The sequence below is a fragment of the Nipponia nippon genome, unplaced genomic scaffold (assembly GCF_047370975.1).
Source record: "Nipponia nippon isolate SJK-2023a ecotype South Korea unplaced genomic scaffold, ASM4737097v1 scaffold_66, whole genome shotgun sequence".
In the NCBI taxonomy this organism is placed as follows: domain Eukaryota; kingdom Metazoa; phylum Chordata; class Aves; order Pelecaniformes; family Threskiornithidae; genus Nipponia; species Nipponia nippon.
The window spans coordinates 356,264-372,306 of NW_028262387.1; the positions used below are offsets into that span (position 1 = coordinate 356,264).

Genomic DNA, 16,043 nt, shown 5'->3' on the forward strand with positions numbered 1-16,043 from the left:
CGCCCCCTCCCAGCACCCGCAGGGGCCCTGTGCCCCGGAAGTGGCTCTCCTCTACCGGCCATGTGCTCCGCTGGGATTGGCTGGCAGGACCGGCCACCCCTGCCGGTTGGCCCAGAGATACATCAGACCCGGAAGGCCCTTCCCCTGCATCCACAGGGGCCGCCATTTTGGGTTGGTCGCCATTTTGGGACAGGGTGCCGCCATTCCATGGCAGTGAGCTGCCCTTTTGTTAAAGCTCATACTGCTCTGTGATTGGCTAATGGCCATCTCTCGACACCGTCACACCCGTGTGTTCTCAGCAGCCCCTGTGATTGGCTGGCAGGACCGGCCACCCGTCCCGCTGTCCCCAGGGGCACGTCCCAAAGGAAGGCCCTTGTCATTTCCTACAGGGAGACCGCCACTTCTGCCAGCCTCATTCCCCACGTCTTTTCATCCTGCATTGTGATTGGCTGACAGCCATTTCATGACCCACATGTTCTCAGGCAGCCCTGTGATTGGCTGCCCACCTCCTTTGGTCCAGGAAGTGCTCAGATATAAAAATATCTACAATTATATAATATATATTTAGAAATAAGTGTACGAATATGTACAAATACATCTTTTATTTATTTCTAAATAGGTACAGTTTTTTTATATATATACTTCTGTATATGTACTTCAGTATAGAATTTTTTATGTATATGTAAACATTTATAAAGGTATAGAAAGTAAATATATGTAGCCATAAAATCATAGGTACGAAATGGATACACCTTTTTTAATAGGAGCTCCTGGAGTGAGCACTTAAAGTTTAAATGTGAATACAAACAAAAGGAAGAGGCTGACAGCCATTTCATGACGCCTTCATACCCACATGTTCTCAGGCAGCCCTGTGATTGGCTGCCCACCACCTTTTGTCCAGGAAGTGCTCAGATATAAAGATACATTTATGTAATATATATATTTATAAATAATCGTACACATATATATAAATAGGTACAATATTTTTAAATAGATGTACCCCTATATATGTATTTATGTATAGATTTATATATCTTTGTAAATATTTATAGAGCTATAGCAAGTAAATATAGGTAGCTATTAAAACATAGGGATGAAATGTATAAAACCTTTTTTAAGAAGAGCTACTGGAGTGAGCCCTGAGAGGTCTGGGGTGGGGGGGCTTCAGCAGGGCAGAAGGGTGCCTGAGAGGTGGTGGGGTGTGGACAAGCTGGAACGTGCCCAGGGGCTACAGCCACCTCCAAGGAATAACAGACTCATTTGCCACACGATATTGAATAGATATCAACACATATATCTATATTATATATATAATATGTATAAAATGTCATAATATGTGATATTATGTATACCACAATGTATATAATACAGAATTATATAATAATATATTATAAATTGTATTTTTAAATTATATTATAATATAATATTATACCAATTATTATATTATATTATATTATATTATATTATATTATATTATATTACATTACATTACATTACATTACATTATATTATATTATATTATATTATATTATATTATATTATATTATATTATATTATATTATATTAATTAGTGTAATTATCGTATTTATTATCAAAATTATTATAAAATAATAATTATTATAACTATACAATTAATATGATTGTAATATAAGTATTATAATTCTAAAAATATAATAATTATTATATTATATTAAACTATATTATGATATATATAATATATAATGATATATATTATATATAATATATATCACCATATATATACAATATATCACCAGAGGAGTACATAGCAAATAGGTTGGTATGTGCTTGTGACGTCACTCCTGCCTGAGTACCTCAACGGCAAGTACATGGAAATGGGCAGATACGTACTTGTGAGGCCACTCTCAGACAATAGGCCAGGGGCTGACTCAGGGCACGTGCAGCTGGTTGTGAGGGCTCTGCTGCCTGAGTAGCTGCTAGGCCAGGAGCAGGCCCATGGCTTGTGTCTGTGCTTCTGAGGTGACTCCTGCCTGAGGAGCTAGGAGGCCAGGAGCAGGCCTATGGATTGTGTAAGTGCTGGTGAGGTCAGTGGTGCCTGAGCAGACAGTAGGCCAGGATCTGGCACATGGCATGTGAATGTCTTTGTGATGTCAGTGGTGCCTGAGTAGCTGGTAGGCCCGGAGAAACATGTCTTGCGCTGGATATTTTGAGGTCACAGGTGCCTGAGAAGCTGGTAGGCCAGGAATAGGCACCTGTCTTGTGTAGGTGTTTGCAAGGTCATTTGTGACCGATGAGCTGATGGGCCAGGAAGAGGCCCCTGGGTTGTGTAAGTGCTTGTGAAGTCACTGCTGCCCTGGTAGCTGATAGGCCAGGAGCAGGGCCACGGGTGGTGTAGGTTGCTGTGGTGTCACTGGTGCCTGAGGAGCTGATAGGTTAGGAGCAGAACAATGGCTTGTGTAGGTGTTTGTGTAGGTGTTTGGTCACTGGTGTCAGAACACCTGACAGGCCAGAAGCAGGCACGTGGCAGGTTTAGATGTTATGACATCACCTGTGGCTGAGAGTCGGATAGGCCAGGAGCACGCACATGGCTTGTGTACAAGCTTGTGATTTCACCAGTATTGGATCAGCTATAGGCCAAGAGCAGGCATAGGGCTTGTGTGGGTGCTTCTGATGTCACCAAAAATAATATTTAGATCCCACCCAAACATGGCTTTTTGGAAGAACCATCATCAGCAGAAGCCCATGCACAGCACCCACACCCGTGTGACAGTGTAACTCTTGAGCAGACAGCAATGGCAGCAGGAGGGTGTGAGGTCACCGTCCCTATAACTGCTGAGCACCCAGTGGTGGCTGTAGGAGGGTGTGAGGTCACCGTCACTATAACTCAGAAGCACCCAGCTGTGGCAGGAGGAGGGTCTGAAGTCCCGTCACCGATGGCACCGCGTGGCCGTGGGGCTCGGTGCAGAGCGGCCGTGTGCATCAGCGGGGCATGCCGGGGGCTGGGAGCTGCCCGGCCCCGTGTCTGCGAGGCCGAAGGAGCAGCCCCTGCAGCCCTGGCTGGAGCAGTCGGGCTGGGGGTGGCTCGGGGGCACCGCAGGGATGTGCCTGGGCACGGTGCCAGGAGGAAACCACAGACTTCCTGCCCGGGCGCTGCGCTGCGGGGGGAGCGCGGCGAGCGCTGCGAGGCCCCGTGGGCTGTGGTTTGTGCACCTGCAGGCTCCAGCTCCCGATCCGCCTGTGGGGAAGAACGGCCGCTCGATGACAGGCTGAGAGTCAGGGGCCTGCCTGAGCCTCTGGGCTGCAGGTCTGCTGCCAGGGCAAGGCCATGGCCCAGCTCTGGCTCCTGCGAGGGACCCAGGGTGGGGCTGCGCAGGGAGGGACGGGCGAGCCAGCCCTCCTGGGATGGAGCTCTTCCCCTGCCCAAGGCCCTTGCCCAGCTGCTGCTCCCAGCACAGTGGGGTCTGTAGCAGGGGCAGGGGCTGTTTCCTTCCCATCCTGACACAGACCCCGGTGCAGTCCCAGCTCCGTGGTTCCCTCGTCTCATGGTGGAGCTGGACACTTGTCTCTTGGCCTCTTGGATGAGCCCACCGTAGAAGATGCTCAGTGCTCCCAGTCCCCACAGCAGGGTGCAAGGGGTGACGGACTCATTTCCCCTCCCTGCTCAGCTTCTCCCATGACGATCCCCTGCCGCAGTGACCATGACACCGGCAGCGGGACACATATGTCCTTCATATATGGTCATGAACGGCGCTGGAGAAGTTCATTGGAGGGCTGGGCTGTGTCGGAGGGGAGATAGCTCCCGATAATGTCTCAAAAGGTGCTGCTGCTTTGATTGGCTCCTCCTGCAGCTGGGTCGGCATCTGCAGAGATATATTACCCTCCCATCGTCGTTGTCCCCGTGAGTCCCCAGGAGCCGTGGCAGGGAGTGGGGCTCAGCAGGGCTGTGCCAGCAGGGCAGGAGGCTCAGGATGGGGATGGAGGCAGTCCTGTCCCCTCGGGTGCTGTGGCTGCTCCTCTGGGTGCAGCTGTGCAGGGGTAAGTGCCGGTTCCCTTGTCTCACAGCCCAGGGGCAGCAGTTACCAGCAGGGTCATCGGGATCCCTTTGGGAATGGGGTTTGTGCCCACAGAGAGAAGGGGCCCGGGCTGTCTGCATCCACAGGTGGCAGAGAAGTTTCCTTCCTGGGGGCTCCGGCCAAGCACAGGGGCTGGGCTGATGCCTGGGATGAGGAGGGGACACACTTGGGATCATCTCGGTGCTCCCTGAGGACATGGGAAGCCCTGGGGGCGGTGTGGGTTTGGGTGGTGGCAGGGCAGGTGGTGGGCAGGGGAAGCTGCGGGCCTGGGGGCATGGGGCTTTCCAGGGTGTGCTTGGCTGGGGAGGAGACGGTGCCCTGTGCAGGGCCTGGGGGCACGGTGTGTGGGTGGGCATGGGCAGGGGGCTGTTGGAGTGGGAGGAGGTGCCAAGGGCTGTGGGGCAGTGAATGGCCCAGCAGGGCCGGAATTGGCACCTGCAGCCTGCACAGCCCATGGGGAGAGGAGGGACCCCCACACTTCCCCAGGGACAGCTCAGGGAGGAGAGGGCTCCCAGCCTGGTGCTGTGACTCGACTCCCAGACCTGCAGTCTGGGGCTCGGCCCTCTCCTGACCGGTCCCGTGTTTTGGTGTTTGAAGGGGCTGCGGAGGTGAGGCTGGAGGCTGGCGGCAGGCGCTGTGCTGGGAGAGTGGAGGTGAAACACCAGGGCCAGTGGGGGACCGTGTGTAGTGACTCCTGGGACATGGACGATGCTGCAGTGGTTTGTAAGCAGCTGGGCTGTGGGTCTGCTGTTGAAGCTCCTCAGTACGCACACTTTGGGCCAGGATCTGGCCCCATTTGGATGGATGATGTTGACTGTGGTGGCACCGAGTCTGCCCTGTCTGACTGCAGACACAGTGGATGGGGTAAACACAACTGTGATCACAGTGAGGATGCTGGAGTGACGTGTTCAGGTAAGGGGTCAGCCATTTCCCCACCTTTGAGGCCAGGATGCAGGGAGGGAACTGGCTGTGCCCTCAGGAAGAAATGAGCAGACACCAGATCAGGGCCCAGTGTGGCCGGTCGCACTGCTGAGCTGGGACATATGTTGCTGCTTCTGCCAGTGCCTGAGGAAAGCCCCGTGAGAGCCCACCCTGGGTGCGCACACCCTTCCTGGTCCCTGAGGTGACTCAGCCCAGACTCCGTTGGTGCCTGGGGCTCAGGTGAAACCCCCTCCCTGCCCCTTGGTGTCTGTTGGTGCCCATCTTTCTCCTCCCATTCAGCCAGGACCTGTCTGGCATTGCCAGGGGCCAGGTCCCCCCATGCCAGAGGCACTGAGAGCTGCTCATGCGGCCACCCACAGCCCCAGGGAAGGGTGCAGAATAACGGGGGACTTTCAGGTTGTGCCTCCTGGCAGGCATGAGTCCCTCGGCCTAAGCAAAGGGGCTGCTCAGAGGGGGAAAGTGCTGGCCTTGAGCAGAGGAGCAGAGGGGCACACAGCACCCCATTCCTCTCCCAGGGTCACCCCGCGAGAGCCAGCCCACGTGGACATGGCCCCGTGCTGTCAGTGCTGACCCGCTGCCCAGCCTCTCCTGCCTACCCCAGCCCCGGCTGCCCTGTGCCACAGGGGCTTTGCCAGCCCTTGCAGTGTGCTCGGTGCCTGTCCTTGCACCGGGAGCTCGTGTCAGCGCAGGGCTGCTCCTCTGCCCGCTCTCCTGCCCTCTGCCTGGCCGTTGGTGGGGATGTGCGTGCCTGGCAGTGCACTCTGGCCCTGGCTGAGGACCCCCTCCCCGGGCAGGTGCCAGAGTGGGGGGCTGGCACAGACACTGACTGTACCTAGAGCTGTGCCATAGCTGTACCCCGTGAAATGGCCCATCTAACAGCAGTGCCCCAACAGCCTGAGACTGCCCTGAGAGAAGGGTGTGTTTCTAGCGATTCCAAGGGTTCCTCAGCCAGGCCCTGAGCTCAGTGGGCAGATCAGGCTGCAGCAGCCAACAGTGCCTTGGCCAGTGGCCCTGGGCCCCAAGTGCTCGGAGCGCTGCCAGGAAGCCCAGCGTCTCCAAAATGGCAGCAGTTTGTCTGAGCAGTGCCTAAGGCTGGGGGTTTGGGAGAGAAGCAAGGCCACAAGTGCTGTGCTGATGTCTGAGGAGCGGCAGGGTGTCCCTGGTGTGTTTGAGCCATCAGCAGCCACTGGGAGCTGCTGGGAGGGTCGTGGGGCTCTTTGCCTGTGGCCACCTTGCAGACCAGGTGGGACGTGGGCATGTAACTGCCAGAGGGCTCTGGGAACTCTCTGGGGACTTTGCTTGCTCCAGGATTTGTCCAGCTGGTCGGAGGGGAGAGCCCCTGCTCAGGACGCGTGGAGATCCGCGATGGGAACCAGTGGAAACCTGTCTGTGACTCAGACTTTGGTCCCAAAGCTGCCGACGTGGTCTGCGGGGAGTTGCAGTGTGGTGCAGCCCTGCCTGTGCCCAGGGCAGCTCACTTTGGAGAAGGTGTTGGTGCCATGTGGGACAGAGAGCTGCAGTGTGTGGGGAATGAATCCCTTCTCTTCTCCTGCGCCAGGGGATCCCCCCGAGACCAGCCCTGCACCCACACGAACGCCGCTGGTGTCACCTGTACACGTAAGGACTGAGGGTGGGGTGTTCCATATCTGGGGGTGTGCTGGGGCCAAGGGGAGCAGGGCAGGGACAGTGCCATGCTGTGCTGGGTGTGAGGGCTGGAAGGGTGATGTCGTTGCCTCCAGCCCTAAAATCATGCAAAAAGAGGAGAAAGGCAGGCTCTCCTCCATTTGGCTGCTCCTCCAGCTCCAGTGGAAGCGAGAGCACCATTCTGCCCTGTCTCATCCTTCTCTGTCCCCAGAGTACACAGGGTTCAGGCTGGTGAACGGCAGCACGGCGTGTGAGGGGAGGGTGGAGGTCCAGGTGCTGGGGACCTGGGGCACCCTCTGTGCCTCCCGCTGGGATCTCTCGGACGCCCACGTTCTCTGTCGTCACCTCGACTGCGGGTTTGCTGAGTCCATTCCCAGAGGAGGGCATTTTGGGAGAGGCACGGGACCTGTCTGGAGAGACTCATTCCACTGTGATGGGACTGAAGCCCACCTGGGACAGTGCCCAGTGACCGCCCTGGGGGCCTCACCATGCTCCCATGAGAACGATGCTGCTGTCATTTGCTCAGGTGAGTGCTGGGACAGCGCTGTGTTAACTCCATTTGTCCCTTGGGTGCGACATGGCCACCCAAAGCGAGGGACCCCATGGCAGCACCGGGCTGCATTTCTCCCTTCAGAAATCCTGGCTTCAGCTCCATCCCTCTGGCTGCAGGCAGCCCTGTCCCAGCCCCACAGAGACCCCCACAGAGCCCAATCCCACACCCGTGGGGGCTGCCCAGGTGCCCCCAGCAGCAGGCCTGGGTGTGAACTACAGAGCAGGGCTGGGCTTTGCCCTCGCTTCTGGTCAGCACAAGTCCCAATCCTGTCCTGTTTGATCGGGAAGGCCCCCCTTGCTCTGCTCCCTGCCAGGGACACAGGCTCCCAGGCCCAGATCCCCAGGGATGCAGAGGGGCAGAAGCGTGGGTGTTCTGCCCCATGGCTCAGCAGTGCCAATGGCAGCGCTGAGGTGGGGCAAGGCTTGTCCTGGGGCTGCCTGTCCCCAGGCCACTGCCGGCTGCTGCTCCCTCCTGCGGGAGCTGCCCCATCTGCCTCAGCAGGGACGTGTTGGGTGGCTCTGCCCCACCAAGAGTAAAGAGAGTGTCTTGCTCAGGAAGGCTCAGGGACTGGGGAACCAAGCCTGTGGAAAGCTGCTCCTGAAGCTGACCGCAGAGGGCTGGGGGCAGGTGGGTGAGCTGCAGGGGGTTGTGAGGGTTGGAGAACCTGGAGAGGTGCTGCAGGTTTGTGGGCTGTCTGGTGGTGCTGAGGGCTGGGGCATGGCTGCTCTCCCCAGGCCCAGGCAGCTCCACATCCCTGCGGCTGGTGGGTGGAGGGAGCCGGTGCGACGGGCGAGTGGAGATCTTGCAGCGCGGGACGTGGGGCCGAGTCCTGGATGAGCAGTGGGACATGCAGGAGGCCAGCGTGGTGTGCCGGCAGCTGCGGTGCGGAGAGGCAGAGAGAGCCTACAACCCCCCGAAGCCGCAGAGAGGGACGGGTCCCGTGGGGCTGCGAGGGGTCCGGTGCGCAGGGCACGAGGCCAACCTGACCCTCTGCAACACCTCCGTGCCTGAGAGCGCGCTGGCAGCAGGGATTGCAGAGGACGTGGGGGTCGTTTGCTGGGGTGAGTGGCACTGCACAGGCCCCCCCAGGCTCTGGGCTGGGTGGGCAGCCGGCCCCTGAGGGCAGCTGGGGTTTCTTCCTGCTGCAGGGAGCCGGCAGGTCCGGCTGGTGAACGGGCCCGGGCGCTGTGCTGGCAGAGTGGAGATCTACCACCAGGGCAGCTGGGGGACTGTCTGCGATGACGGCTGGGACCTGTCTGATGCCGCCGTCGTTTGCCAGCAGCTGGGCTGTGGAGGGGTGGTGGAGGCGGTTGGCTCCGCTTGGTTTGGGGAAGGCTCCGGTCAGATATGGCTGGAGAGCGTGAACTGCTCCGGGGCCGAAGCTGCTCTCTGGGACTGCCCGGCAGGGTCCTGGGGGCAGCACGACTGCGGGCACAAAGAGGACGCAGGAGTCGTCTGCTCAGGTCTGTGCTGGGAGCTGTGGTGGGAGCCCAGTGCCCGGGGAGGCCGGGACGAGGGGAGATCCAGCAACGGCCGAGGCTGTCCCTGGCTGCCTCTGAGCCCCTGCCTGAGCCTGTCCTGGGGACACCCATGCACGAACCCCCTCGGTCCCACTGGGGGCCCCTTGGAAGCTGAGCTGTCCCCAAGGCTTAGCGGGGAGGGCATGGGTGTCTGTCCGTCAGGGACTTCTCTCTGCCCCAGCAAAAGGGTGACTTGCTGGCCGTGCCTCTGCCTGGCTGAGGGCCTGCGGGGTGAAGAGGCTTCTCTGCTCCCATAGCCCCACACCAGCCTGTTCCCCTCTGGGGTCTTTCCTCCCAGATTTCATGGCCCTGAGGCTGCACAACAGCACCAACTGCTCCGGGCGCCTGCAGGTGTTCTACAATGGCACATGGGGGACCGTTTGCTCCAACTCAATGACTCCCCAAACGGTGTCGCTGGCATGCAAGGAGCTGGGCTGTGGGGATGGAGGGACGCTGGAGACACGCCTGCCCTATGGTAGGGTGTCTGGCCCCACCTGGCTGGATCGCGTGGAGTGTGGGGAGAGAAACAGCTCCTTCTGGCAGTGTCCTTCTGCTCCCTGGGACCCACAGTCGTGTGATGACCTGCGAGACGAGACCCACATCACCTGCAATGGTAATTCGGAGCTCCCCGGGCACCAGCATCCCCCCAGCTCCTGCTCCCTGCTGGGCACAGTCAAGCGCAGAGACAGGGCCCTCAGGGGCTTTTACTTTACGTGCCAGACCCTGCTGCTTGTGGTGGCACAAATGGGACTTCAGCTCTCAGAGCCCCACACATTCCCCTGGAGTTGTCATGCAGGCTCCCAGCAGCGCCCGGGGGAGGCAGAGGTGTCTGCAGGCAAGGTCTCAGAAGAGACCAGCCAGGGCTCCAAGGAGCGTCCCCTCCATGGACACCCTCCTGCTGCTCTGTGAACCAGGGTCCCTCTGGGGCTGAGCAGTCAGGGTCCCCCACATTGCCGTGCGTGTCCCCTGAAGGACTGGGGTTCAGCTGCTGCCGTGAGCGAGGCGGCACGGGGAGGCGTGAGCAGAGCTCAGCCCCACGCTCTGCTGCACGACCCCCTTCAGCAGCCCCTTCACCGCAGCATTTCCTTCTGCAGGGAGACGGCCAGAAACACCCCCGGCCCTGGGGACCGTGTGCCCAAACTCCACGAGCTGCACAGGTAGCTGCTCCTCTGCATGCCCCTCTGGCCTGGCAGGGCTCTGCCTGCTGTCCCGGTGCCCTGGGAGGTCTCTGCCTTCTCCAGACAGGGAGAAGATTCGTGCCGTGGGAGGCGAGAGTGGGTGCTCGGGCAGAGTGGAGGTCTGGCACCGCGGCTCCTGGGGGACGGTGTGCGACGACTCCTGGGACATGCGGGATGCCGAGGTGGCCTGCAGGCAGCTGGGCTGTGGCCCCGCGGTGTCTGCCCTGGACGAGGCTGCGTTTGGGGAGGGGACGGGCCCCATCTGGCTGGAGCAGGTGGAGTGCCGGGGGACAGAGCCATCTCTGCAGGACTGCTGGGCTCGGCCTGGGGACAGCGGTGCCTGCCGGCACAAGGAGGATGCTGCCGTGCACTGCTCAGGTGAGCGGCAGGGCTGGGACCCTTGCTGGAGCTCTTGGCAGAGCTCCTGAGAGCAAGGCCGTCCTTGTGGAGCCTGGGAGCCTGGTGCCAAGTGGGCAGCAGCCTCTGTGGGGCTGGATGTCCTCTGGCTTCTGCCTGCAGGGCCCTGCAGCCCCCAGGGGCATCTCCTGGGCTACCTGTGCCACCCTGCCCAATAGCCAGAGCAGGGCCCTGGGCTCTGTCCTGGCCACCCTGACCAGTTTTGCAGGAGGGGCAATTTGGGTGGGCTGTGTCAGGGATACATGCACATACACACAGATGACGTGTGAGAGAGGAAGCTCCCTGGTACCTGCACACCCACCCTCTCAGCCCAGCTCTCCTTCTCCTCTTCTACAGCTGCACCCACGACAGCAGCACCAACCCCCCGACCAGGTAACCTGTCCTCCCCGATGGTACTGGGTCTTCTCAGGGCCAGCTGTGACCCATGGCGAGAGGGAAGGGGCTCCTTGCCGGAATGTGAAACTCCAGGCACTGGGATAGCAGTGGGGTGGGGGCATTGGGGAGGGCTGACATTTCCCCATCAGGGTGGGATCTTCCTCATCACTCACTCCTGGGGTCATCTACCCCTGGTGTAATGGGGTCAGGACTGGGGTGTCCCAGCCCCCCACCTCTCCCAGGCCTGGTGCTGCCCTTTTTTGCTCCTGCCATGCAGATCCCACCCGGGGCCGTCCGACCGTCAGCGGGAGAGTCTCATTGCCCGTCATCATCTGCATCATCCTGGGGGCCCTTCTCTGCCTTGTCCTGGCCCTCCTGGCCGGGCAAGTGCGAAGCGCCAGGGCTGGGCGCGGAGGTGGGTGGCGGGGAAAGGTGCCTCCTGGCAAGGCCAGGGGTGCTGTGAGGTGTGAGTGAGTGGCACAGGCAGAGCTGGGGGGATAAGGGTGTGTGCTGCCTTCATTCCCATGCACCGCCTCCTTGACTGCCTGACCATGGGCCACCAGCAGCAAGGGGCAGAGAGAGTCCAGACATGGGGGGAATTAGGAATGGGTTGAGGACAGAAATGGCAGAGCTGGGGTGAAGGAGATGGGAGCAGAGGGGAGACAGAGGAGGACATCACACTGGCAGCGCTGTGGGCAGCTGTGGAGGGGGCTGTGGGGCAGGGGAGATGCCCGGAGGAACGCAGGGCAGCAGGGTCGATCCCCATGGTTTCAGGCCCCCAGGCTGTTCCTCTGTCCAGCCCTGACCTCCCCCAGGATCCATGGGGCAGAGAGGGGGCAGCTCCAGGGGAAGAGGGAAGGCGGGAGCTGCTCCAAGCTCAGCATGAGGGAGCTGACCCAGGGGCCAGAGGGGCACAGGGGCTGTTTCTGAGGGAACAGTGCGATTGTGTCGCTGCCCCAGACTATGTCCATGGGGACATTGCCCTCACTGAGGAAGTGGTAGCGGTGACCAGACAGCACAGCAGGGCTGTCCTATGGCAATAGCCTTTTGCTGCCTCAGGGGACCAAAGCTGGGGGAGCAGAGTGGGATCCTGTCCCATCTCTGCCTGTTCCTGGGCCAGCCCTGCTGCTGTCCACAGGCTCTGGGAGAGCTTGGGAGCCCTTCCCTGAGGCCGTGTATGAGGAGATCGGTTACAGCCCGGCGTGGGAGAAGCAGGCGAGGTTCAGTGGCTCAGGTGGGTGTGGGTTCCTCCCGGGGGGCACATCTGCCAGGCTCTTCCCCCTCACTTCCCACCCACGGCTGACCCCTGCAGTCCCCTGGCCCATGGTCCCTGCAGTGCTGGGGCTGTGGGGGCTGTGGGGAGAGCAGCCAGGTCCTGGGCCCAAGAGAGGAGCTTCCTCCCCACCAGTTCTTCCCGTCCCAGCTGGGGACAGCCCCTCTCTGCCTGTCCCTGCACCCCTCTGGGACACCTGAGGGGGGAGGGAAGGGGCTGTCCCGGGGCAGCTCTGGGAGCCCCTTTGGGACAGGGTTTGTCCCAGGGGAGCAGGGTGAGTCCTGAACCCTTCTCCCCACTCAGCCCTGCCTCTGTGGGTGCCCCGTCCCCAGCAGCACTGACCACAAGCCTGGTCAGCAGAGCGCACTCCCCTAACAGCCGCTGCGCCTCTCTCCAGGCTTCTCTTCAGAGGGGTCCCTGACCAAGCTGCAGCCCTACCCCGGGGACAGCAAGGAGGAGGATGGTCCGGGATCAGCAGCAGGTAATAGGGTGCGGGAAGGAGTGGATCTCTCCTCCCTGCAGACATGGGAAGAACAGCGGTGTCACTGAGTGTCTCTGTCGGAGTTGGGGAGGACATGGGGGCTGTCTCCTGTGGTGCTGACAACACCGGTGTCTGAGCCCCATGTCCCTGTGCATCCTCCCATCCTCTGCTCTGCAAATGTATCTTCTCCCTGTCACCAGCTCCCCTCTCCTTTCAGACGTCCCTGTCCTGCCCGGAGGTGACCCAGCGGATGGCTATGATGATGCCAGGGAGGTTTCTGAGCCTGGGGAGGATCGTGCCCCGGGGCAGGGAGACTGGGAAATGGCCAGGGCACCAGAGGAGGCAGCAGGACCCAGGGATGCACCTGGAGGTGAGAGGGCAAGAGAGCGCTGCCGGATCCTGGGCTGCCATCCCTGGTGCCGGATGAATCGTTGTACTGAAAGGCCCAAAATTTTGGGATGAGGGATTGTGGCCCAGGAATTTTCCTTGGGGGCCCAGGGGTGGGAGAGGGAGCTGAACGTCTCAGGACTGGTGAGCAGAAGGGAGGAAGGTGATGTACAGAGCAGGAGGGGCACCCCATGGGGTGAACGTGCAGTGCCTGCCTTGCTGCTTGCAGGGGCAAAGCTGTGCTCCCAGAGACGTGCTGGGGCCCCTGGAGCTGAGGGAGATGCCTGGTCCCTGTCCCCAGAGAGCGCAGGCTATGACGATGCTGAAGAGGTGTCTCTGGCACATCCCCCTGAGGACACACAGGCTGTGCCACCGGAGCTCAGTGCACAACAGTCCCTGAGCCCCGTGCCAGGAGAGCCTGTCCCTGCCGTGCAGCTGGGTGCAGCCAGGAGGGAGGAGAGGTCTGTGCAGCTGGGAGAGCCGTGAGCACCAGGGAACCATCTCCCTTTTCCCACAGGCAGCACAAACAGCCGGGCATTTCCTCTATATTTGTTCCCTTGTTTTTGCATCGTGCCTCCACATTTGTTCTTATTAAAAGCCTTTAGGGGTTTGAGCCAGAGCTGGTGCTTGCCTGGCCCGATATTGGGGTGTCTCCCTGAGGCTGATCGGGAGGAGCAGAGCACAAAGACATGGTGGTGGGGAAGGGGCACATCTCAGGGACAGCAGTCTTGGGGTCAGGTTGTGGGGCTGTGAGAGCCCCTGGTCCCTGGGGAATATTCCTGCTGACAGAGACATTTCCATCCTGCCAGCCACAGTTTCCAGCCAAAATGTCTCTCTCCAAGGTCCCATGAGTGCCCATCTCTTCACCTTGGGGTTCCCCAGTTGCTCTTTCCTCTCCCACAGCAGTGTTGCCCCATTCCCTGCTGGGAGCTCCTCCAGCCCTGGGGTGACCCTGGGGGGGTCCCAGGGGGAGCCCAGGCTCACACACCCCTTTGCCCCAGTCCCTAGAGCTTTCCTGCTGGCAGCCCCCGGTCCCAAGCCAGCCCCTCCATCCCCAGCCCTGGGCCCATCTCTCCCTGTGGAGATGCAGGGCTGGAGCCTGCCCCGGTGGGGGTTTCCCATGGGATGGAGGCTGTGTTTGCAGTGCCCATGTGTGTCACCCATCCCCTTGGGGGGTCTCGCCCTGGAAACACTGCTCTCCTGTGGATGTCCCACAGTCATGCTCTGCCCAGCGTGGGGCAGCAGTGCAGAGGGTTGGGGTCTCACTGTCACACCCTCGGGTAGGTCCTCAGGAGCTGCAGGAGCAAGCCCAGACCTGGGGCACAGTGCTGATCCTGCCTTGCTCCAGAGCACAGACCCAGCCTGCAGGGCCAGATTGTTCAGGCCCCAAAATGCCATGAAACGGGCTCTCTCTGCTCGGGTGTGCAGAAAACAGCATTTGAGCCCTGCTGAGATGGGGAAATTCAGGACTACCTCTCCACTGGGGCCTGATCCTGGCACAGGGCTGTACTACAGAGCACTGCCCCTCCACGTCTCTGCAGGGCAATGGGGCAGAAGCAGGCTCTTGCTGCAGGCGCTGCTCCCACGCTCTAGCCCACCCTGGGGTGTTTTGATGGAGAGGAGCAAAGCCCTTCCCTTGAGCCTCCCCTGCCCCCCAGGGCTACAGCCCTCTGTGTCACATCTGTCCCCAGCTGCACAGCAGGAGCCGAGCAAGAGGCTGAGGGAAATGCCCTCCCTGGGCTGAGGTGCCCCCAGGCTCTGATGGCAGCCCAGGGCATGCGGTGGAGGGGACACAGGAGCAGAAAGCTCACAGCCCCTCATCCAGGCGCTGGGCCTCCCCCTGCACCCCTCTGCCCCCCAGCATCCCTGCAGGTGGGGGGAAGGGCAAGCTTCCCTCTCCCTGGGGCTAAGGGTCTCTGTGGCAGGGTGGGTGAGCATGGTCAGCTGTTAACTGAAAGGCCGACGGTTTGGCCACACGCAGGGGTGGTGTCCTCGTGGTGCTACAGCTGGGGCAATTGTGTCGCCCAGTGCCATAGAGTTGTTCCCCAGTGAGCCCCGGCCTGGCAGAGAGGGCTTGGGGGAATGAAAACCAGACCGCAGTCACCGTGACCTTCTGGAGTGGTGGAGTGGAGGAGGTAAGGGGATGGGCTGCTCATCCAGTCTGCTTTGCACACATGGCCCCAGGGCCCGTCCTTCTCAGTGACTCTCCTGTTCTTGCTCAGGAACAACCTAGAAGGACTCTTTTGGAGCAGTGAGAGTCCTGCAGGCTCTGTCCCTGCGGCCAAGCATTTTCAAGCTCGTGCTCAAAGCTGGCCAGACAGTAACCTTGCTTGGACAGAGAGTCTCTCCCTCTCCCAGTCCTCTCACTTGCACTCAGTCACGAAAAAAGCCAAACTCCTTTGGAGGTGCTGGACAGCTGGAGAGCACCAGCTGAATGATCCTCAGCAGGGCTTTGTCAGCTGTCCTGGGCACATGAGAGGTCTTACTGGGACAGAGCTCCCTCCGGAGGGAGGATGCCGCCATTGAGGCCTCAGCTCCAGGGAGTGCGTCTCCCTGGGACTGTGGGGATGGTGGCCTCCGGTCTGGGAAAGGGGGTCCAGGTGAAGGAGGTGTGTGAGGATGGGACCAGTGTGTGCACCACTGAGTATGACAAAGAGGAGAGAGACGGGGTCTTTGCAGAGACCCTGCAGAGGAGAGATCTCGATCCCTGTGGAGCAGGGAAGGAGGGACAGCTGGAGACCACCCCGGAGGAGCACTGAAGGGAGAGTCCTGCCCAGGGAGGGGCTGGGGCCTGTTGGTGCTGGAGGAAGGCTCCTTCTAAGCCACAGATCTACAGCTACAGAGCCGCGATGGTGCTCTGGCAAGAGGTGAAGGAGCAAGCAGGGCTGGGGCAGGCTGGAAGAAGGCAGATGGGCTTTGCAAACATGGAAGGGAGAAAATGATTGCTGAAGCCCGGGGTTGAACCAGGGACCTTTAGATCTTCAGTCTAACGCTCTCCCAGCTGAGCTACTTCAGCCCTGCCTTGCCCCCCCCCAGCCCTTGTCCCTGTGGCAGCGGTGCCAGGCCACAGGCTGACACACAGGAGGAGGCTCCTCAGGGAGGTTCCCAGGGAAAAGCTGTGCCCAGCCTCAGGCAGAGGGGACCTGGCCCCTCCCTGCCTCCGAGGCCACGGGGGCTCCAGGTTTGGTGGAGGCCAGCTCGCACTGGCTGTGCCAAGATGT

General features: G+C 60.0%; 1 protein-coding gene and 1 non-coding gene across 7 annotated transcripts; one reads left to right on the forward strand and one right to left on the reverse strand.

The window, feature by feature from the left end:
* Nucleotides 1–3,904: 3,904 nt before the first annotated feature.
* On the forward strand, nucleotides 3,905–13,424 carry LOC148051159 (antigen WC1.1-like). Of its 6 annotated transcripts, none has more exons than XM_087738349.1 (15): nucleotides 3,905–4,014; nucleotides 4,650–4,964; nucleotides 6,303–6,611; nucleotides 6,850–7,164; nucleotides 7,926–8,252; nucleotides 8,340–8,654; nucleotides 9,010–9,324; nucleotides 9,806–9,868; nucleotides 9,953–10,267; nucleotides 10,643–10,678; nucleotides 10,959–11,096; nucleotides 11,820–11,915; nucleotides 12,352–12,435; nucleotides 12,653–12,805; nucleotides 13,052–13,424. In XM_087738349.1, the coding sequence occupies exons 1-15, from the start codon at nucleotides 3,948–3,950 to the stop codon at nucleotides 13,306–13,308; spliced, it is 3,105 nt and encodes a 1,034-aa protein (XP_087594475.1). In that variant the 5' UTR covers nucleotides 3,905–3,947; the 3' UTR covers nucleotides 13,309–13,424. The 6 variants fall into 6 exon arrangements, 4 of the variants coding, with proteins under 4 accessions (XP_087594475.1, XP_087594477.1, XP_087594476.1 ...); XM_087738351.1 differs by having other exon boundaries at nucleotides 13,124–13,424; XM_087738350.1 differs by having other exon boundaries at nucleotides 12,364–12,435.
* A 2,341-nt stretch (nucleotides 13,425–15,765) lies between these two features.
* TRNAF-GAA (transfer RNA phenylalanine (anticodon GAA)) lies at nucleotides 15,766–15,838 on the reverse strand. Its single transcript has one exon. It is a non-coding gene; the product is annotated as a tRNA-Phe (tRNA).
* Between the last annotated feature and the right edge of the window lie 205 nt (nucleotides 15,839–16,043).

Coding starts and splice junctions, on each gene's coding strand:
- LOC148051159 (XM_087738349.1), top strand. CDS start 3,948: ATGGGGATGGAGGCAGTCCTGTCCCCTCGGGTGCTGTGGCTGCTCCTC. Junction 4,015..4,649: donor CTGGGTGCAGCTGTGCAGGG/GTAAGTGCCGGT, acceptor TGGTGTTTGAAG/GGGCTGCGGAGGTGAGGCTG. Junction 8,655..9,009: donor CGCAGGAGTCGTCTGCTCAG/GTCTGTGCTGGG, acceptor CTTTCCTCCCAG/ATTTCATGGCCCTGAGGCTG.